The sequence below is a fragment of the Leptosomus discolor genome, chromosome Z (genome assembly GCF_034619465.1).
Source record: "Leptosomus discolor isolate bLepDis1 chromosome Z, bLepDis1.hap2, whole genome shotgun sequence".
Classification (NCBI taxonomy): Eukaryota; Metazoa; Chordata; class Aves; order Leptosomiformes; family Leptosomidae; genus Leptosomus; species Leptosomus discolor.
This window is the reverse complement of record NC_141419.1, coordinates 69,535,581-69,557,659: the sequence shown is the minus strand read 5'-3', so window position 1 is coordinate 69,557,659 and position 22,079 is coordinate 69,535,581. Positions and strand designations below refer to the sequence as shown.

At 36.2% G+C, this 22,079-nt stretch overlaps 1 protein-coding gene across 1 annotated transcript in view; it reads left to right on the top strand.

The window, feature by feature from the left end:
• Positions 1 to 20,383, top strand: part of ERBIN (erbb2 interacting protein) — an 80,307-nt gene extending 59,924 nt beyond the window's left edge. The window contains exons 18-26 of the mRNA XM_086480382.1: positions 226 to 340; positions 2,060 to 2,243; positions 3,072 to 4,593; positions 12,227 to 12,370; positions 13,194 to 13,325; positions 15,061 to 15,270; positions 16,411 to 16,503; positions 17,124 to 17,198; positions 19,609 to 20,383. Of these exons, the coding sequence (XP_086336508.1) occupies positions 226 to 340; positions 2,060 to 2,243; positions 3,072 to 4,593; positions 12,227 to 12,370; positions 13,194 to 13,325; positions 15,061 to 15,270; positions 16,411 to 16,503; positions 17,124 to 17,198; positions 19,609 to 19,716 (2,583 nt within the window). The 3' untranslated portion in view covers positions 19,717 to 20,383. The remainder of the gene's footprint in view (positions 1 to 225; positions 341 to 2,059; positions 2,244 to 3,071; positions 4,594 to 12,226; positions 12,371 to 13,193; positions 13,326 to 15,060; positions 15,271 to 16,410; positions 16,504 to 17,123; positions 17,199 to 19,608) is intronic.
• The last annotated feature ends 1,696 nt before the right edge of the window (positions 20,384 to 22,079 follow it).

The following is a 22,079-nucleotide window of genomic DNA, read 5'->3' as shown; positions in this document are numbered from 1 at the left end:
TGTTTCCATGGAGTTCATCAGTGACAGTGCAAGTCTGCATGTGCTGCTGCTTAAAGATAATTCATTGGCAAATATGACTAAATTCAATTGACTTGCACTACAAATGCACTATACAGTTGTTATGTTATGCCTATGCTATCTTGCTTCTTTATTTTTTCCCCTTTATTGTTCAGTGGGTGACAGTTCTTTAAAATGCACAGCATAAAGCTGTTTTTCCTTTTGCAGGAGTCAGAAGAACTCTCCTCTGATGAAGAGATGAAAATGGCAGAAATGCGACCACCGCTGATAGAAACTTCCATGAATCAACCAAAAGTGGTAGCTCTTAGCAATAACAAAAAAGGTTAGATATCATAAAAAAGCAATAGAAGTGTTTTGTGATTCTGATAATTTCTTGACTCCAAGTGTCTAGGTTTTCCAATTAAATTATGTAAAATTAGATTTAATTTGTGTGTTTTAAAAGAAAGAGGATAAATTCTCTAGTTAAAGAATGAAAGCAGAAAAAAAATTCTGCGATGTCTTATACTTGAGCATGTGGTAGAGAAAGCTATGTTGATATCCTAATTTTCTTGATTCTTGTCATCAGTTTAAAAGCAGAGGGGGAAAGGAGATGCGTGAGGGACTGTTAGCTTGAACAGACTCTTGATACGCTTAAGAGCAGCATTGCAGAAAGTGGTAGTTACCTTGGAAATATTCCATATTTCCCTCCTCCCCCAGATTTTGTGAATTATTGCTGCTGTAGGCAGCAATGTCACTTGTTTAAATTTCTCAGGGAAGCTCTGCTCTCTTCCAGAGGTTTAAAAATAAAGTTCTCTTGTGGCAACTCTATCTCCAGAACCACTTTACTATTTTATTTTCTTCTTTCCTCTAACAGTAAACTTCCAAACATTGTTTTTGTTACCTAAGTTTTATATTCTCTGAAAGATAATTTTGATTGGGTAACTATTTCCCTGAGAGTAAGGAGTGACCTAGGATTCAGAGAAAACATAATTTAAAGTTGGAAAGGAAATTGTATTTTGCTTCATATGATATCCTAGTCCAGTACTTTCCGGGACAAAAGGCTTTTCTGGTCGTTAGATGTAAAACGGTGACGTTTAGTGGGGATGAAGGAAAACGACATGGAGGTAGCAGGAAGAGTCTGCTGAGGATCAACATGCAGGTGAAAAGGCTGATGTTTATCAATGCTGTCTTTGTTTTATGCCTGACTAAAGTACTAAGTCAATCCTATTTTCTTGTCTCTGGAGATAGACATTAGTTACACAAAATTTATGCTTTTGACACCTTTAACTGTGTCTTGAAGCAAAAATTGAAGTGTATTTGTTTGTATGCTATATTAAAATCATGGCTGGCTGGAAGTCCCACAGATAGAAAAAATTTATATGGATGTAGTATGTAAGTATGCATACATTATGCAAGGATCAATGTGCATAGGTGTAAATTACTCTGAAAACGTTGTCCTAAGTGATCTGCAAAGCATGGGAATGCATTGGATTCCAGCTGCATAAGAACTTTTCCTTCTTGTTTTTTTACATTTATGAAACTATACAGAGCTTATCCAGTGATGCAGGTCTTCCCAGAGAGCTTGGTCTAATAAATAGCTATTTAACAATGATAATTTCAAAGTCAGGAACTGTATACGCTTTCAAAATCCTGCATGTGAAGCAGTGTACTTCATTTTCATAGGGGCTAATAGACTTATGTAATTCAAAACTTAGAAATCATTGCAAAAACAGAAATATTATTTGATAGATATTTTGGGGGATTATTATGTAATGTAGCACTAGCTTATGCCAAGCAAACTTGGAATAAAGCAACAAGTTAAATTTCATTAACAGGTGAGGGCTGTTTACATTGAGCCAAATATTTAAAAAATAGGAGCTGTTGCCAGCAGTCTCTTGTAAGTTTAAATAAAGTTTGCAAAGGTGTTAGCTTACACTTCAGTTTCCAGTAGTAAGAATTACTGAAAAACAAGTGACAATTTCTGAATAACATAACATATACACGTTAAGTGGCTATTAAACAGATGTATGTGTCTAACTACACTGGCAAATTTTTATTTCAGATGATTCAAAAGATGCTGATTCCTTATCAGATGAAGCTACCCACAATAGCAATCAAAATAACAGCAACTGTTCCTCTCCTTCTCGAATGTCAGATTCTGTTTCCTTAAATACTGACAGTAGCCAAGATATTTCTCTCTGTTCTCCAGACAAAGAAACACATGCTGCTGTTTTATCCAAGATCAGGTTTGTAAGATACTGTATACCACTGAGCAAATATAATAGAAAAATAGAAAAATACTCTTTCGTATTGTGTGTCCATTCCTTTAATTAATTAATTAATCATTCATGAAATAATTTAAATTTCAGTGTTTTAAAATAAGGTTAAATAATGGACTAGTTCTCTTCAAAAAAAAAAAAAAAAAAAAAAACCAAAAAAAGAAAAACCCACAAAACAAAAAAAGGAAATAAAATTCAAAATAAAATACAAAACATGGTTCACGTCTGTTTTCATAGCAGGGTATAATAATTTAATCCTTATACTTTGTTATCCCTGCAGAATACTTCAGTATACCATTTTAAAAGCTCTGTGTTTTTAATTGCATAATTCTGAAGATCAATTTGATTACCAGTGTGACTATAAAAGGCTTTTAGAAACTTAGAAAGAATGGTTACAGTTTGCTCTTGAGGTGTTGGTTAGAAGGTGCAATTTTTTTAAAAAAATTGCCAATAGAAACAAGACACTTGTCCAAAATTGTCATGGAACTTGCAAGTATTTGGTTAAAAAAAATTGAGTTATTGTCACTCTACTTTTTGACACTTCTAAACTGCCTTTAGTAGTTCCTGTTGCATTTCAACAAACTTCTGAAATCAGATGACACAAATGTTGCCCTCTATATATTTCTTTAATGGTAAAATAGCAAATCATAAATTTGGTTGTAGATTGGTCTTTGTCCTGTTTTGTACACAGTCTGTCTGTGTTGCACGTTGATGACTATTATTTCTAAAACAGTTCTTAAAGGAATATGTTGGTTCCTTTTGGAATTTCTTTTAAGAGTCATCTTTTTATTCCAGGCGCGAAGATGAAAATTTGAATAGCCTTTTGCAAAATGGAGGTGAATTGAGCATTACAGTAGAAGAAAAAATAAATGTGCAAGAGAAGGTTACAAATTTGTCTGAATATGAATTAAGCCTTGAAGAAAGATTAAGCCTGATAGGAAAGGGTGTTGATCTAAGCACTCCTACAGAGGAGTCTCACAAATTAGACCAAATAAACATGAACATCAATAAACTGGTTAGTGAAGAGGCAGTGCCAGTTCCTGTAGAAAGGTTACAAACACAGGAAAGAGTCTCAGTAAAGGGCTTTCTGAATAACAACATGAAAGAAGAAAGTGACCACTTGGAAAATGGAAATAAATATCCTATAAATAAAGTAAATGGACATCCTGAGGAAGCAGTACAGTCTCCCAGTAAAGACAAACTAACAAGAAGCACTACAGTTGATGGCGATTCTGATGAGCTGTCTGTTTCGAGGAGCACTGAAGATTTGTCCCCACAGAGAAGTGGTCCTGTGATGAAATCTCACAGCATCACCAGTATGGACACTGGTGGTCTGAAAATCTGCGATATTGTCAACGAGAATGGATTGCAACAGTCAAACACAGTGGTAAAATCAGCATGTGATAGTGCAGATGGAAAAAACATAGTCCGAAGTAAATCTGCTACTCTTCTGTATGATCAGCCTTTGCAGGTTTTTCCTGGGTCGTCATCATCATCTGACTTAGTATCTTCTACAAAAACTGTGTTCAAGTTTGACTCAAATCACAATCCTGAAGGTGCTAACATAGTGAGGGGATCAGTGACAAGTGGTGCACAGGTGTTCTGCACTCCCCAGTATAATATTCAGTACAGCAGCAGTGCAACAGCAAAAGACACCTTGTGGCCCCAGAAACAAAACACCCAGGTAGAACAAGGCAGCTTACCTCATTCGCGTCTGCTTAGGTCTGACAGTACAGAAACCCCCAGCTATGTAAAACATTCTGCCAATATGAATTTCTCCAATCATAACAATGTTCGAGCCAGCACTATGTACAACACTCATCAACGACTGGCTGGGAGACATATAGATATGTGGGCTGTTCCACCAAACGATAGACTGCTCCCAGGAGCAACCAGACACACACTTCAAAGGCAGAGCAGTGTATCTTCTGCAGCTTCTATAAATGTTGGGGATACTGGACCTTCAAGGCGGACCCAGCTTCCTGAAGGGGACTATTTAACATACAGAGATTTGCATTCAATGGGAAGAGCTCCACCAATAATGTCTGGGCAACAGAGACCTCTTTCTGCCAGGACGTATAGCATTGATGGTCCAAATGTACCTCGACCACAGAGTGCTCGGCCGTCGGTGAATGAAATACCAGAAAGAACTATGTCAGTTAGTGACTTCAGTTACTCACGGACTAGCCCTTCGAAGAGATCAAACCCAAGGGTTAACTCTGAGCACTCTTTATTAGACCCTCCAGGAAAAAGTAAAGTCCCTCATGACTGGAGGGAACAGGTGCTGCGACATATTGAGGCTAAAAAGCTAGAAAAGGTAAAAATAATAATTTAAAAACTTTTCTACCTTTTTGTTACTTGGATATGGAATAAGTTAAATACTTTGTGTTTTGAACTGCTTTTAATTACTAGTGAAAATGTACTTCTGATACTGCCTTAAAAAGGATAAATGTGTTTGTGATGAGTATCTGAGAAACAGTCAAATGGTAGACTGTAAATGAACTTTTCTCCCCCCCAAAAAAAAAATCCCTGTTGTTTTTACGTCATACTTGCCAGCTTAGTCAAATTACTTTACAATACATTAAGTGATGTCACACTGGCCTGCTCTTTTAGGCGAGGTGGCTGTTATTGCAGCATTGTATTCATATTATACTAAAATATTCCCTTTCGCTTCTTGATCTTTCTGTTCTGCCTTTCCCCCCCTATTTCTTCTGTTGAAGAGCAAGAAAAAGAAAGAAAATCAGTAAAATCTGTTTGGAAGTATAGGTCTAAAGCTTCAATTGCTGAAGAATTCAAAATCTGTGATTAACATGTATTTGCCTCCAAGCCAGTTGTCTTTGAAGTTGGGGATCTGACAGATTGTTGAATGAATATTTATTGCTTTGAGATGAGAACACTTAAAAATCTTGTTAATTTCAGGAAATCACAGGAGGTTTTGATATAACTAGAGATGAAGAACAGGATTCTTTACATACTGTAAATGCTATCAAGAATTTGAGCTGCTATGTAGTGCTGAACAATTACATATCTTCAGAGAATTTGAGTAGAGGCTGGAAGAGTGTAATCTGTGCTGTCCAGCTAAACCAGTTTAAAATACTGTCACTAAATAATGGGCAGAATGTCATTAGCCTGATTGTGTTTCCTTGGAGGGGAAATGAGTAAAGCAGCCAAAATACGTTTTTTGATTATGCCAGCTAGATGGATTTTCTTTTTTAATTTCTTTTGAAAGAACATAGTTTGGTTTGTGATTATTATGCTAAAAACATCAATATAAGTGATGGGTAAAATTTAATGGAAAATGGTGGGAAAAATTAACTTTTAACTATAATTTTTCTTTGGAAATCTAAGTGTCTGGAGGGGTGGGTTTTCTTCTGCTTGTTTTAAGTGCTTAACTTCTGATGTTAGAAAGGATGAGTTTTGTTTGTTTTTTAAAGAAGCCTGCACAACAGCTGCAGCTGTTCTTTGGATCCAGTTTGAGTCACATACAACATAAAATGTTTTAAGGCTTTAACAGTACAGTGCTGTAGTGTGGGGAACCTTTGTCCCACAAGGCGGTCACAAACCTCACCGTGTTCCAACTATTATAAAAGATGCATTCTCTGGTCTTACATTCTCCTGGATGCATGTATCAAATTTTACGTGGAGCAACAGAGAAGCAAAAATCCCAACAATTCTTGAATGCAGAGGGAAACAAAACTTCAGTGCACTGCTAATGTATTGTTTTTATAGCTCATTCTTATATTGTCTATATATGACGTGTAAGGAACAATGCTTAGTACACTAATGGTATCTGTTCAGGTACTGTAGCAGTGTAGTCACTTTTACTGAAAGAAATTGGTTGCCTGACTTGATTCCCTTTATATCTATCCATACTTTCTGTCATGCTTTGTATGTAAATCTGAATTTTTGTTTCCTACTAGAGTGATACGGAATAGCTGCTACTGAGATCTTAGCCGTGCATCTAATTTAACAGATCTTAGAAGCCTGCTTTGTATGTGCATGTTTCTTTTGTTCTGGCCTTGAAGTGGTTTAAAGTAGCTTTTACTTAGCAATCTGAAACTTATTTATGGGTTTAAAAGGGAATGTGTGTATAATTGTCCACTTTATATTCTCGGGGATATGGCTGACTTAAAAAGAAAAATCTGAACTGTGAAAAATGTAGATACGATCCTATATGGCAGCTGGCACGTATGATAATGCGGAAATTCTAGGAATTCACTGGATTTTTCTTTGTTGTTTTAAAATAATGGTTTCAGTATTTCTGTTTATAATTAAAAATTAGCTGGTGGGGGATGGGGTGGTGCTTTATAAACCAGACTTCTGAAATGTTTTGAAGTCTGAAAAAAAATTCAAGTAATTACATAACTCGTTTAAGGAACAAGTTCAATTACAGACCTCATTTAAGGAACACTTACAGGAACTTGCTTTGACAAAGCTTTCATGGATTTAAAATGGCGTTTCTTTTTTCAAAGCATAAGACAACACTGACAAAAACAGGTATACAAAATTAAGACTTATGTTGAATACTTCATTCATGTTTTCTTGCCTGTGGTTATGCACAACAGTATGGGCTATAAGCATTAACTTTGCTGTCACGCTTCTGAGTCTGTTATTGAATTTGATCATGTTGATTATTTCCATCTTGTGCTTATTAGGAAAGAGAGTGTAGGGGGTTTGAGGGATTTGGTTTTGTTGTGGATTTTGTGAGGGTAGTTTTTGGTTTGTTTTTTTCCTAAGCTCTTGAAGTACTTGTTTATTTTGTTTTTATAAAATTTAGTAACTGGGGGGGGGAGGGGTTGAACCCACTTAAATAAACAGTGTCTGCTTGTTGGACAAATTGGAGAAGCTACTTCTTGTTTTATTTATTAGCCCTTTTTACCTGGTATAGGTGGGGAAAAAATCAAGAGTTTAATTTGCATGAGGAGAGAGACAGGATAGTTTTGAGCAAAAATTATTGACAATGGATTCCAGCCAAGTAACCAGCATTTGTAGTCCCTTTGACAAGCTGTAAGGGGGTATATGCTGATCAAGTGAAGTTATCCATCTGGTTGAAGCAAGGTGAAAACAGTTCATGAGACCATTTGTAAATAGAAATTTCGCATATATTCAGGAGAAGCAATATGCTTACCTGATGCAAAGCATATTTTACTGTGGAATAGAGCAAAGAGCTTATTTAAATGCTAAGCTGCTCTCTAGTGGTTATATATATGTAAGCTGTTGGAAAGCGTGCAGTCAGTTCTGTCCCACCCCTAACGTCATAAATGTAGTGCACAGGTGAGTTTTTAAGAACAGTAATATTTTTCAGCATGTTTTCCTTTTTGAGTGTGGCTTGCCAGTTTTGCTAGCTGATATGTATTCTATAGTAGTCATGTTGAAAGTTTTAATTTGGGAATTTAAGCTACTTCCTGTGTAAAAACAGTAGTGTCACACACATTATATTGTGTGGTAGAGGAATTTCTCATCCGTAAATTGCAATAACAAATATCTGCAACAGTTACCTGCAAATAACTATTGTATTTGTCTGTGCTGAGTAAGCAGAAACCATTACTGGGCCATGACTCTGTCCTTGCCTTACATATGTATATTTTCTTTCTTTTGTTGTGGATCTCTTGAGAGTTCATCAGGTTCGTTTTGCTTTCAATTCTAATTTCATCTGAAATTAAGTCCTCTATTTTTTATCTACTATTTATCTGAAATAGCAGAGCTTTTAGAGAAGAGGTCATAAAGTTTGATTCCTACTTTGCAATTCAGAAATCAGAATTGGTGGTTTTATTGTCAGAGCTGCCAGTGTACAGTGCCTTATTAAAAGAAAAAAGTCCAAGTGTTTCAGTATTGATACAGAGTTGCAATTTTAATTAAGGTTTGAAAGTCTTTATTGAATTCGTTTTTTTACGCTATATACCTAACATGCAAAAAAATTTTAATTGATACGGCCTCAGATTTTCTCCAAGTTAAGCTTGCTTTAGTATGTCAAGGAGAGTAACTTCAATGGGTCTGCGCACACATAAAATTAAGTGCTTAACTGTTGATAAGATCATAGCCTGTAGAATAATTTGACACTGGTAAATGATAGGGATGCTATCCATTCAGTAGCTGTTAGTTTTAAATTTTTATTTTACATGGGTTTTTTCTTCATTTTGAATGGACTACTGAACCATCAGTGTGTTGCAGTGATGTTTCATTTTGAATGGACTACTGAACCATCAGTGTGTTGCAGTGATGTTTTGTGCAGTCAATACTTGTGCATTTGGAATGTAAACAACGGAAGTTCTGACCCTGCAAACATTTTATGACAGTGGAATTTAAATTATGTGTAATTTTCTATATGTAATTTCAATAGGAATGCTGTCACTTGTTAAAGATACTTTTTGCAGGATCAGAGACCTAAATTCATGCCTCTTTTTTTTCCTCTCTCACGGCTGAAGAATGGTTTTATAATGTGTAAGTTCTTCTTTGGGATAAACTAATATCTTGCTAGAATTCTATCAGATTTCAAAGCTCTTTTTTTGCTTATGTGCTTTTATTGCAAAAGACTTAAAGCATTTAATTTCAGGCGTTTCAAATGTTCCAGAATACCTTGAGCAAACTTTTTCTAAAGAATCTTAGGTAGTCAAGGTGGGAATGAAAAGTGAAGGGAATTCCAGACATTTAATATAGCCTCAAAGAATAACTTATGTTCACCTTAATTGATTCTAAGTACTGTTAAATAAATAAATATTTTTTTAAAAAAGGCTAATACTTAGTCTTAGCAGTTAACTTACCAGTCCAAGATAAGTAGAATTATGGAGTCTTGTTTCCTGCAGATACTTAAATTTTATTAGTTCCTGTTCTATACCAAAATTTTATAGATTGTTATGACAGACTCCAGCCAGTCTTAAAATTACAACAGTGTTATCCAGTGGAAATTCTCCTAGGTAAATTCCACTTTTTATTGTCTTGCACCTAAGTAAATGCATTAAGGCACTTCAGTTCCCAAAAGACACCCTTTTGAAATCTGAAATTGTTAGTTCTCTTGTAAGCAGCAAAATGGAGAACATGTTCTGACTCTTAGTATTAAAAAAGAATGCAAAGTAAACCCCAAAACTATGCTGCTAGCTGCCTGCATCTAAACTGATTCTATTAGAGGCTGATTTTGACTGCAAATCCTGATTTACAGGCTGAATATTTTGTGTTACTTTGTACATAGCCATTTTTTCTTGATATATTGTTGATTTTAATGTGTGTTCTTCATGCTTGTGTAACTTTACTAGAAAACTTGGCTTTCACAAAAATATAGTGGAACATGGCATGTGTATTGGTTAGTGTATGTCAGTTTAGAGTAACTGAAATGAGATTTCTCAAGCCTGAAATACTTGAATTATTATTTTGCAGGCCACTATGCCCTGAGACAGTGTAGCAAGTCAGGTGGAGAATGGAGTTGGTGGTTGGAATTAGCATTCATATTTAATCTGAAGTTTAGACCGTACATTTAGTCCACATTTTATTTTTAATAAATTGGAATGAAAATTTGGCATTTAATGGCATCTGCATATTTAAATTTCTAAAGGGTCTTCTCTGGTCCAGCAGTCTTCAGGAATCTCACTAGGAGATGTACCACCTTCATCATGCTCATATTGAGAAGTAAGATTAAGAGGAATACTGTTTACACTCCAAATGCCTCAGTTCCATTCTTCCTAGCTGAAAATAGGTAGAGGAAAAATACTTCCTAAATTTGTCCCTAGGAATCTCTTCTTGTGTTAAACTAAAAGTTTCTTACAACTCCATGTAATTTTAGATTATATTTGTGCTGTCAATTTGTACTTGTGGGTTCCTTCTAATTTAGTGTTGAGATGCTGTGCCCAGTGTAGAAAAGGAGAAAAATGGTGTTTGCAGTACTTCTCGTGTCTTCCCTACATCGGTTACACAGTCATTTTTGTACTTCGAAAAGAGTCTCTACCAAGAAAGGAGATACTTATAAAAGCTTGAATAAAACTACAATCAGGCTATATAATCACCCTGAAGCTCACTGAAGTGAGTTAACTGAAATCTTAATTCCTGATAGACACGTTCATGCCTCTACAAATTTTGGGAAAGGTCTACCTCCTATTGCAGTTCCATCTTAGATTGTAAATACAATCTGGATTTAGATTGTCACTATTTGTTGACCGTTGTTTGGATCCTTCTAAGAGAGCAGTGAATCTAGTGGATCTAGGGATCTTTATAGTAAGTTGGTCTGCTAGAGACACTTTCAGAAGATAACTTACTAGCCTCACCATGCATTCTTTCTATTTTTATCTGTCTTTTTGCCACTTACAGAAGATGGAGAGATGTAGGAGCCTCTGAGAGGAGCTTCCTGTCAGGAGACTTCAGGGAGTTGCTTGTACAAGTGGGGGAAGAAGGCCACCTGGCTAATTACAGACAGTATTTTGAGAAGAGTCGTAAGAAGATGCTTTGAGGCACTAAGGAGATAAGGAAAACTGGCTTTGGCACTTTCATCTGAGTGTTTGGCCTGAAATGTAGAGGAGCAGTAAGCTTAGCTTTAATGTTTAGTAAAGAGAGATTTAAATGCAGTCTTCTGAGGGAGAAAGTCTCTGGAGACTTATCTGGAAGCTTGAAAAAAATCTATTGACTGGAGGGTAGGTGTAGTAGAGGATCATGAAGAAAGCTCACTGTGCCATTGAGAGATTATTCAAGAGCCTTGGCCAAGAAAAGCCAAGTGTTGTCAGTAAATACTGTTTTCCAAGGGAGTTTCCGATGACTGTGCTACCAGAGCATCTGGGGAGTATGAGTGTGCAGACATATGACTTTGGTTATTAAGCGAGTTTTAGTTTCATAAGAGAAAGCTAGTATGAAAGAGCAAATGTCTGCCTGAGGACTGGTGACTATTTTCGAAATCAGATTACTGTATGTAATTAACAGACAAACACCAAAATGTGTTTATTCATGTAAGACTTCTTGCAGTATCTTAGTCAAATGATAAGTATTTTGAAGTTTTTTCTCTTTTTGAAAAATGAGAAACTTCCTAAAAAACCAAAGACTGAATTTGCTGACTTTTGATGCTTTGTGGAATATCTTTTACAATGACCCTATTTTTTTCATGGGTCTTTCTCACTTTCTCAAGATAGGTTTGTTTCATTTGTCAGGTGGCACATGGAGTATTTTCCTTTTCTTCTTTTGTGCAGTCTTTTTATTTTGTTTTGTTCTTACAACTACAAAAGTCCGTGGTGGCAAGACGGTGATGTCTACTGCTTTCTTTCTATTACTCATGCCAAAATTGCAAAGGTCAGGTTTGCAAGGTAATGAAGCTCAAAACCAAACCACTATCACTTCTGTCCTTGAGCTCATATTACCTGTTTGATTGCCTGCAGTGGCACAGCGTTGGACTCCAAGGTTTCTTTCAAGCCTCTTTTTCTTTAATTGAGGCTCGTTTGCATTCTTGAATGAAGTGTTACTGGAATGCATCACTGGCGTTGACAATTGCAATAGCAAGTAAACCCCGTCAAACAGTCAGATCTCTGTCTCTGTGTAAATTTTTATTTGTACTGTACCAGTAATGGGGGAGAAAATGAGACAAAATAATAAATGGTAATCAGATGGTTTTCCACAGGCATTTATCTTGACTGCCAGCTTCTCTTCTTGCAACATATTTGATATGTTGCAAATTTAATGAAAGCCTAGAAATTTCAATAAGCTGTGCACTTTCATTGTTTTTCCAGACACATGAGCAATTGGAATTACTTTATTTACATGTAATTCTGCATGTTAACTGCTGATTGCATGCTGATTTACAGTAAATAAAGGTAAATAGGGGTCACTGAGTTGTGTTTTATACATCACAGTGGTACTGTTCTTGCATGGTTTTTATCTTGCATGACAATGGAATATGTTTGTATTAGTCTATGTATAACATGTCTTGTGGTTTATGCATGCTGCACTAATCTCTGTGTTAAATCTGTCCCCTCTTTATTCAGAGCATGCTGTCTAGGTCCTTTAATTCCAATTATGCTGCAGTTAGCAGCTTTCACTATGGCAGCTCTAGGGATCTGCATGGCAGCCAGGGTAGTGTTGCCTTGAGTGTTGCCGACGGAAGAGGTTCTGGTGTGCACGTTGTTCGAGTGAGTACCTACAGGAAGCTATTGCAATATATAGAGGGGGAAAGAATAAACTGTGAGGGATGTCCTTAAATTGATAGAGTTATCCTTTTACATAGGGACAGTGCTTTCAATAAAAAGAATATAATTTATGTGCTGGATTTTTTTTTATGCGCATTAAATCAAATACTTTGCCTTCACTTTGTATGCTGTAAACTTACTGCAGAGCTTTTCAATTTAATGCCATTAAGTTGAGTTTTCTAATTGGCTTTTATAGATGGTTGAACTTATGTAAAACTGTCTGGTTTTTTTGTACATATGTGAACAAGAGGTTACCATTCTGAATTTGACCTAGGTTGAGAAAGGTTTGAACAAAATCTTACTATGCTTTTTCCTCCCCCAAACAAATTCTGATGATGTAAACTCTACTGTAAGATGCTGTGGGCATTCAAGAAAATTAATATTTTAGTTTGTAAGAAAATGTGAAGAAATGACTCTTTAACTCTGAACATCCTGAACGATGTTAGGGTATCCGTAGTGAGCAGGATAAAGTCAACAGAAGACTGTGAATCCTCCAGTAGGCAGTCCTTAGTATTTGTTGACTTCTGTCAGTTTATTGGTCATAAAAGACACCTCTGCAGTTGCTAGTTTCTGTAAATATCCATCAATATTTTATGGGTGTGGTGTCTTGGCCTCTAAGATTGCCTACATAAACAATGTACTAGTTAATCAAAGAAAATAAAGAGCAATAAAGCCCTTAAAATGTTTTATTCTGGGCTTCTTATGAGAATATTTTAGTTTGAATTCAATGAAGACAGTCATCTTTACTGCTCCACTCTGTTCAAAGCATCCCCAGGCTTCTACTGCAGGAGAGCAATGCCAGGATGAAGTATTCATTTCAGGACAGCAGAATTACTCATCTGTGACACTTAGTCTAAAAGATGTTCCTCCAGACAGCATGAAGAAAATAGCTGTGCAGGTAATTATCTACATGACACTGTGGATAGGATGTATTTATGATAATTTGTAAGGAGATCTTTTTTTATTAGTAGCAGAAACATACGTTGGGATAGCAGTTGAAACTTCTTTAAAATGTGATACCCAGGTATCAAAGGTGGCATGAGTGAAATAGTGTCCTCTTTTGGGAAGACAGAATAGTTAACTGTATGAAGGGGGATAGTTCTCGTTTTTCTTCAACAGGGGCTTTGAAAGAAGAAATTTGCAGCGAAAGACATAATTGCAAGTGGAAACTGGAATATGGCAGATGATTTCAGGAAAGCAACGTGAAGCTGATTAAACCTTTTAAAGAACAAACTTGAAATCTGTTTTGATGAAATTGTGATGATGAACTAGAATTTGTAGGAGACATTCTGTATTCATCTCTAAGGATCATCTATACAGGCAGGACTTAGTACATTGAAGCTAAGTGGATGCTTGTAAATTATTACAATGCAGCAATTTATTTTCTTTTTATAACTTCAGGATTTCAGTTACATTTCTGCAGATGTTGGATATTGGGAATTTGCATAGCTGTTGGTATATGTTGTCTATGTAAACTCTGCCTGTGGCAGTGCAACCAAAAATAGTTTTCCTGTCTTGCTTTTGCTTTTCAGAAAGGGCACTAGTTAATGGTGTCAGTTTAATACATCTGATCTGTAAATAAGCTAAAAAATGAATGTATACACACATTACCATTTCTGAGAATAGCTTTGATGTAAAAAAACTCAACAGAATAGATTGTGATATGTGTCCATTCACATAGTGTGGTTAACAGAATTGCGCAAATTTCAGCCTTTATTTATAATATTGAGAGAGTATTTTAATATTCTTGTATCCTATAAGTAATATGATAATGAAGGCCAGCAGAAAAAGTCTATAACTCGAGCCAGTGGCATTTCTGGAATGTGGGAATCATACAGACAGCTGAGTGACTACTTAGGCTGGGTAGGAGCGCAAGGCATGTGGGCAAGGAGGAAGAAGGCTGCCCATCTCAATGCAGAGCTGCAGAGCTGAACAGTAACTCTGAGGCTTAGTAAAAACATCATCTCCAGCATCATTCCTAGTGACATGGTTTGAATGCAGTGTATGTCTTTAACAGTTGTGTACATTATGCTGTTTGTCATCATTATACCTGTCAAATCAGTGACAGATCTGTTAACAAAAGAATAAAATTTATTGGAAGTATTATTACAGTTTTGATATTAAAATCTTGAGCTTGCATGCAAATTTGCTCAGCAGGTTTTATTGTGAAGTGGTCACCGAAAGATGCTCAGAAAGCATATGATTTCTGTCTACTAGCTGTGTGGGATTTTTATTTTGTGTATGATCTACTGGGATTAATACAAAATCTCTGGATTTTATGCAGTAGAAGTGCATAAATGATATCAGCCAAGTGTCAATACTGTCAATTGCACTGCTAGAAAATAATGGTTGGGATAACTTAGTGAAACAAGTGCTAAAAGCAAAGACTGTCTAGTCTGTTGTAGTAAATTAGTGCTCAAAGTAAGTTTTTGTTTTTCAGATTTGTTCGCAGTAGGTCAGAGCTGATGACTATAAAGAAAATTGAGTATAATTGTACACAGTCCAGCAGGGTTGCTTTAGTAATGTTCCAAAATTAAAAACAGTCAAGTATGAGAAATATTGAAATAATAAAGGAGGAACTGAGGATTGCTGCTTATAAAATATATGACATTGAGTATTCATGTTTTATTCAGATACCTTTGACAAATGGACAAATGTGCCAGCCTCAAAGACCTCAGGCAAACTACAGCCAAGTCCATCACCTCCCTCCTCAGTCCTCAGTAGGAAGACATCCATCTAGAGAGCAATTAATTGATTATCTGATGTTGAAAGTTGCCCACCAACCTCCCTATACCCAGTCCCAGTGTTCTCCCAGACAAAGCCATGAGTTGGCAAAGCAAGAGGTAAGAATAAAATCTAATTTGAAAATATGACATCTGTCTGTCATGGCAGTGAATTGTTTATTTCACTTACTACCGTTTCTCTGTAGATGGTGACAGAAATTACATAGGAATTTATCTCCAGCAGAAGTCAGCATTATCTCAGTGCAATTCTACTACTGAAATGGCATCTTCCTTCTAATTTTGAGCCCTTTTTACTTTTTAAGAACATTTTAAGAGACAAATGGGTAGATTTTTAACAGAATGTACCAGAAAATTAAACTTGCATCCTTTTTTCTGAGGTAGAAATTTATTTCTCAACTACATTTATTGATCACCAGCTCACTATTTATCTAGTAACTGAAAACAGTATGAAATAGCAGTACAACTTTTAGAGTACCTTGCGTCTCTTCATTGTTATCTGGAATGGTTCAAAAACATGCAAATGTAGAAATGCACATCCATAAACCAAAGCTAGGATAAAAAAAGTGTGAGCATTTGATGCATGCCTGATAATTATCAGTTTTATTGTGGGTAAGAAATTCTTACATAATTTAATGGCTCTTTCATTGTCACAACCTTCTTTCTGCTTGTGGACACAGGATGTTTCCTCTGTGTTCTTTCAGGGTTTTTGAGAAAATACTGAGAACTACATTTTCATTCTGTGCTACAATGAGAATGTCTGCTTGTTGTGTAAACTAAATTTTCTAGTCAACTAGTGAAAGGGGGGATGGTGGGTGTTGGCTACATAGAACTTGGAGTGAAAGTAGGAATGAGAATTGGTTGCTAAAATTTGACTAGAGGTAGCAAAAAAACAGGAGGAACAGGTTCTTTCATAGGAACATGTATATGTGCTGGAGACATGAAATTCGTATACGTACTATCAAAATATCTCTGAATTTAAAGCCCACATGATGTATGATTATAATAATAGTGATATTGGAGTAAAACTTATGCACAATGATAAATGATGCTGTTGTATTGGAATTTTGTTCTGAATTAGTATTTTGAGATATAATTTGAACTATGAAAAATGCTTTTCTTGAGGGTTTTTTTTCCTTTTAAAGCTTTTGATCACTTGAATTCTTTAGTAACAATTCCATTACAGTAGCTTTGAAGTCAGATTTTCAGCCAGTTCATATAACTTTGTTTGTAACCACTTAGATTCGAGTGAGAATTGATAAGGATCCAGAACTTGGATTTAGTATATCAGGAGGAGTTGGTGGTAGAGGGAATCCATTCAGACCTGAAGATGATGTGAGTATTTTGTACTAATGCGTCTTAAAATCATTCTGATTGATAATGTTTCTAGTGTTTAGCGAGCGGGGGAAAAAAAAAGTATATGTATATTCCCCAAACCACTAAGATGCAGGACCAGAGGGGAGAAAACTGGGGACATGGATGATGTGGAAATGATATGGAAAATAGTTTTGGATGATAAATGTGGTAAGTGACCACAGTGGTCATATGACAACACAGAGGATTTTTCTGGCTGAGCAGTTCTTGCACAGTTCCAGATACTAGATTTGAGACAGTGAATTACAGAGTTTAAAATTAGGAAGCCTCTTAGAAGAGAACACGATTTAGCCTACATCCTTATTTCTGGTGGTTGATAATTCATCTTGACATACACATCTGTCAAATTAAACAAAGGCAGAGCCGAATTTGCCCTTCAGTACTCCTTTAAAGGCAGTTCTCCTGGGTTTAACATCAGAAGTGGCAGGCAGTCACAAAAGCCAATAGATCCATAGAATAATATTCCATTCTCTTCTACTTAGAATGGAAAATTGAAAAAATGTTTTGAATTACATCCCTTTCATGCTACCCTACTTGTTCATGAAATAAATTGTCAAAAATGTTTTCCATCTGTTTTCAAGGGTATATTTGTAACCAGAGTGCAACCAGAAGGACCAGCATCTAAGTTGTTGCAGCCTGGAGATAAAATAATTCAGGTACCGTGGTCATCTAGTTAACTAGCCCATGTAATATACCAGTTCATTTTTAGTTTGCACGTTTTCTGATGGTAGCATGCTTGATTTTTAGATAGATTACCAGTATCTTTTTCAGAAGTGTTCTTATATTCTGGGATGATGCTTTTAATTTTCTTCCACCTAACATTAGGATAGGTGATGCAGGCTGAAGCATTAATCAGTTGGGTCATTTTTTTTCAAACTCTGAATATTTTTCACACTTTCAAAGACAAAAAAACAGGCCTAAAGTTGTCATTCAGGATGGAACGTGAGCATTTCATTACACTTTTCTGTCACTCAGTTATTTAACTGGTGGTCATTCATATGCAGTGTTCTGAATGACGTGTTGTCTGAACACCAGCAGCTGCCCCCCACAACCCCTCTCTACAGCTGCACCTCGCTGTTACGTCCCCCTCCACCCTGCAGTTCCTACCAGTCTTTGCTGCCCCTCCCCTAGCTGGCAGGCTGGACACGGGCCAGCTGGCAGAAGCTGCCTCTTGTCTGGCTGATACCTGGCTGGTCGCAGCATGTGCCTCCTGGCTGCCTGATCTGCTGCAGGTGAGCCAAGTAGGTTGCTCCAGGAGCTGTAGCTTCTGGGCTGCAGCTGTGCAGTTCTTTTTTGTAGGACATCAGTACCTTTCAGACCTCTTCTGTATCAGGTCTGTTTTGAAGTTGTCTTAATGTGCTCATAAGCTATTTGGGGAAGGGTCAGGGAAATGTGACAGTGGGATTATATAAGCCTTACTTAGGGAAACAGGCTAACAGGACATTTGAACAGTGCTGTAGCCATCTTTAAAGTTGCAGAGCATGTTAAAAATTATTAATTATTTACCATATTACCGGTTTGAGAATGTTGACTTTGCTGCATTTCAGTTTTCTAAAAACAAAAACGAACAAAACCCCCACTAGTATCTCAATTAAACCACAACATCCTGTGAACAGTTTTCTAAAAGAAGGCCAAACTGAAAACACAGCCTAATCCTTCTAATGAAAGGTAAAGACAAAAAGCACACAAAAAAACTAAACCGAGATCAAGTTGTTCCAACTAAAAGATGGCTTGTTTTTGAGCATGGTAAATTATTCTGTGTTTATTCTTTCTCGTTGGCACGAGAAAGATCCTAGTTCTCTTACTGATGTATACAGCTTAAGGGATGGGAGTAACCTTCCAACACACCATACAGGAAGAAGCAGCATATTAAATCTTTGAAAATACTGATAGCATATTTGTTACACATTTATCAAGTGGAACATGTGTTTTAATCGTTTGTTCCTGTCTTTGTGGAATTTCATTTGTCACATTTATAATGAAGTTTCTTTTTGTCACGTTGGCACTGCTTGGGTTTTGCTTTTTGTTTAATGAGGAATTCATAGTTTGAAAAAGAGTTGAAGGAGAAATTGCATTTGCATGCTTAGACAATTACAGTCTGTTTCATTTCTCATAACGAGGAATGTTTTTTTGTGTAACAGCACATTCTTTATACCTGTGATGATGTAATGACAGTCCCACTTTGTCTTGTTGCCGCTTAGACAACTTCTGCAGTTTTGGACTGAATAGCACTTCTCCCAAAACAACTTTGCTATGCATAATATTTCAAAGTTCTCTGTAAAACGTGCGTTAGGCATGCATGTTATAATGTATGTCTCATCGATATCTAATAAAAATATTCTGCATGACCAGTGACTAGATAATTGCATGTAAGTCTTAAGACACTGTTGCATATTACACTAGGGCTAGGACATTCTGTACAGATGACTGTTTGGAAGTGTTATCGTCATTTCTGCTCTCTGAACAGTCTATACGTAAATCTTGCTCTGCAACCCCAGACAAATTTAAAAAACACTGTCTTTACAGCAAAGGATTGAGCTGGTAGCAAGGGCAACTGTTCAGTCATGGGATAAGGAGCTGCAACTCCAAAACGGCACAGCTGAGGCACAGGCCACATGACCGGTTCTGTCTGTTGCCATATAAGGGGCAGTAGCTCGGGGAGAAAGGTGGGATGCACAACAGGAAGCAATAACGGTTTAAACTGGACAAACCTGTTGTTCTGCAAGATTTTACCACCCAGAGTGAACATGAATTTGCTGTATTACACCCTGAGAAGCTGAACCATAGCCATGTTTTCCGTGTCTTTTGTAGGCCACTTAGGCTTGCTTGTGTTTCCCCAGCCAAACCTGTCCTGACAGGCTATTTCTTGCAGCATACAGGTTCATGTTCAACAATGTATCGCATCAACAATGTAATCTGCAAATCTGCAGTGTTTTATTGTCTGTCTTTGTATAGAATTTGGTTATTTCAAACCTTAAAGCTTAAATAAACTAACATGAAATATAAGACGTGTTACTAGCGTGGGATATGAGACTGTCATTTTGAATTTTTAATATTTCTTTTTAGGCTAATGGATACAGCTTCATCAACATTGATCACGGACAAGCAGTATCTCTGCTAAAGACTTTTCAAAATGCGGTGGAACTCATCATTGTGCGAGAAGTCTCTTTATAAATACTATGGATTCGGGGGGAAGGCCAGCAGGATTCATTGAAGGACTTATGGGAAACTGAATATTTTGCCTATTTTTATACATGAAAGGAGCTTGAAGAGAATTATGATCAAAATTTGTACAGGAAATACTGAACTTGTGGTTAAAGGGGGAAAAACCACTGTATAGAACATACAGGAAGTAATTTTGGAAATGCGTATGGTGAATAAACTTGGTTTTAAGCATTATAGCAATTTAAGGATCACTCCTCCAAGAACAAACCTGTGTCGTTTTTTTGTACAGATGGTAGGTTTATTTTTGGATAATTCATACACATTACTAAACTTCGTGCAAGGCTTTGTGAAGCCTCGGTTGTAGCCAGTGGACAGATGGCAGGGCTGTCTGTCCTGTAGCTGTTTATTGCCTTTATTTTTATTCACCAGATATTAATGTGTTATGCTGAAACCACTTCTGTAGATATGGGCAGGAGATACGAAATGTTGGATTTGCTATGTGTGCATTGTATAGATGAATGGGTAGATGGAAGGTGGTGCTGGTTGGACAGAATAAAGGTCAGGTGAAACAACTATCTGCTATTTAAATCTGGAATCAGGAAAGAAGAAAAAGTGTTTAGTTCTGGATTGTACGTCTACCAATAGAAAATGCAATAAAAGCTTACGGTGTTTTTTAGGAAGACTGTAACTACAAATTTGTGACATTCTGCAGGATTTGTTCTTAATGTAGTCATTGAGTATTCATTTGCCACGTGTGATTCATGTTCAGTTGGGTTTTCTTGCATACATAATTTTAACTGTACTGTGGAAATGTGCCCAGAGGTTTTTCTCTGCCGTGGAAACCCCCAATTTTGTGCAAATGGTGATACTTTTATCTTTATAAGAAGTACTCCATTTTAACCTTACAGATTCTAAAAATGAAACTGAAATGGCCAGTTTTTAAGGTGGTTGCCTGTAATATATATTTAAACACACACAAAGTAAATGGTGCAGGAAGGGTTATGAAAGACATCTCGATTTTGTTTGGCCTTTGTATTGCCTTTTTAATCAAAAAGGAAACCATACGCATGGAGCTAGGTAACCAAAGCAAGTTTGTGAAACCGAACAGTGATGGAGAATTGCTGTGGTGAGATGGAGAGCAAGGGAGGGTGTACTTGCAACCCACCCATTAGTAATGATGTTTCTTAAAGGGCTGTTCTTACAGGTAACATTAAATGTGAACTAGACACTTCAGAGTCATTAAAGGGTTTCTAACTATATTAATGTAATAGTGATTTACCACAGGCTGCCTTTGTTCCTTATTACTGTATAAAATATTCAATTATGCTTCTATTAATTTTGTTTACCAGAAACATTAACTTTATTTTTCTCTTTCTCCTTTGTAATTGAATAGAGACTGCATAATCTGCAGTGATAATTAATACACGGTTGTAATGGACCAGGGAAAAGTGCCATAGAAGACCAATAACTGTTTTTAATTGGGGATAATGATTAGCATGTCATCAGAGCAATATTCATTTATTGCAGTTCATTCTTAATCACATATGAGTTGGTAGTTTGAGACAGGTATTATGTTGCTTTTTTCAACCCATGTGTACAAAAGTAAATGCTTTTAATAAAGCTAGCAAAAACACCAGCATCCTTTAGTTGGGAGAATGAGCTGGAAGAGAGAGGAATTATACATAGCTAGCGGTGATAAACAGGCAGTTCTTTCTAAATGAGTGAACTCCAATATTATTGCACTTCTTTCAAAGATGTTAACTATTGCTTATTGTACTGTGTATAGTTCTAATAATTTTAATTGAAACCCTTTAACAACTCTTTGTATATTTTAAATTTTTTGTTGATTTTCAGTAATATTTACATAGAAAATGATTTTTTTGATATATTAGCAGAAATGTGCTGTATTTTGATAAAATTCACTTATTTTCTGTGTGCTGTTGATCTTCAAAGAGAAGAGTGAGAAACATAGCTATATAATGGCAGGCTTCTGTGTTCCCCTTCTAAGATGTGTTTTGTTGTTTAGTTTCTATTTTTTTATCGAAAATGCAAAATGTTCACATCACATATTCATTACTTTTAATCATGTTGTCTTTATCACACACTGCCTTTCAAAGGGAATGCATACAGACAAGTCCTAAATTACCTTGGTCTTCTACATAACCTGTATCTTTGAGAAGGGAAAAGTCCAAAATGCAGAACTGATTCTTTACTGATCTTGGACTGACTACATTTTGCAGTACATTTAAATATATCACCGAGGAATTATGCTGTATTGTGTTTTGCTTTAATGGTAAGAGAAGTTTTAAACGTTGTTGTGTCACTTAATTTTCAGATTTATGTATCACAGGAAAATTCTACCAAAAACTGTT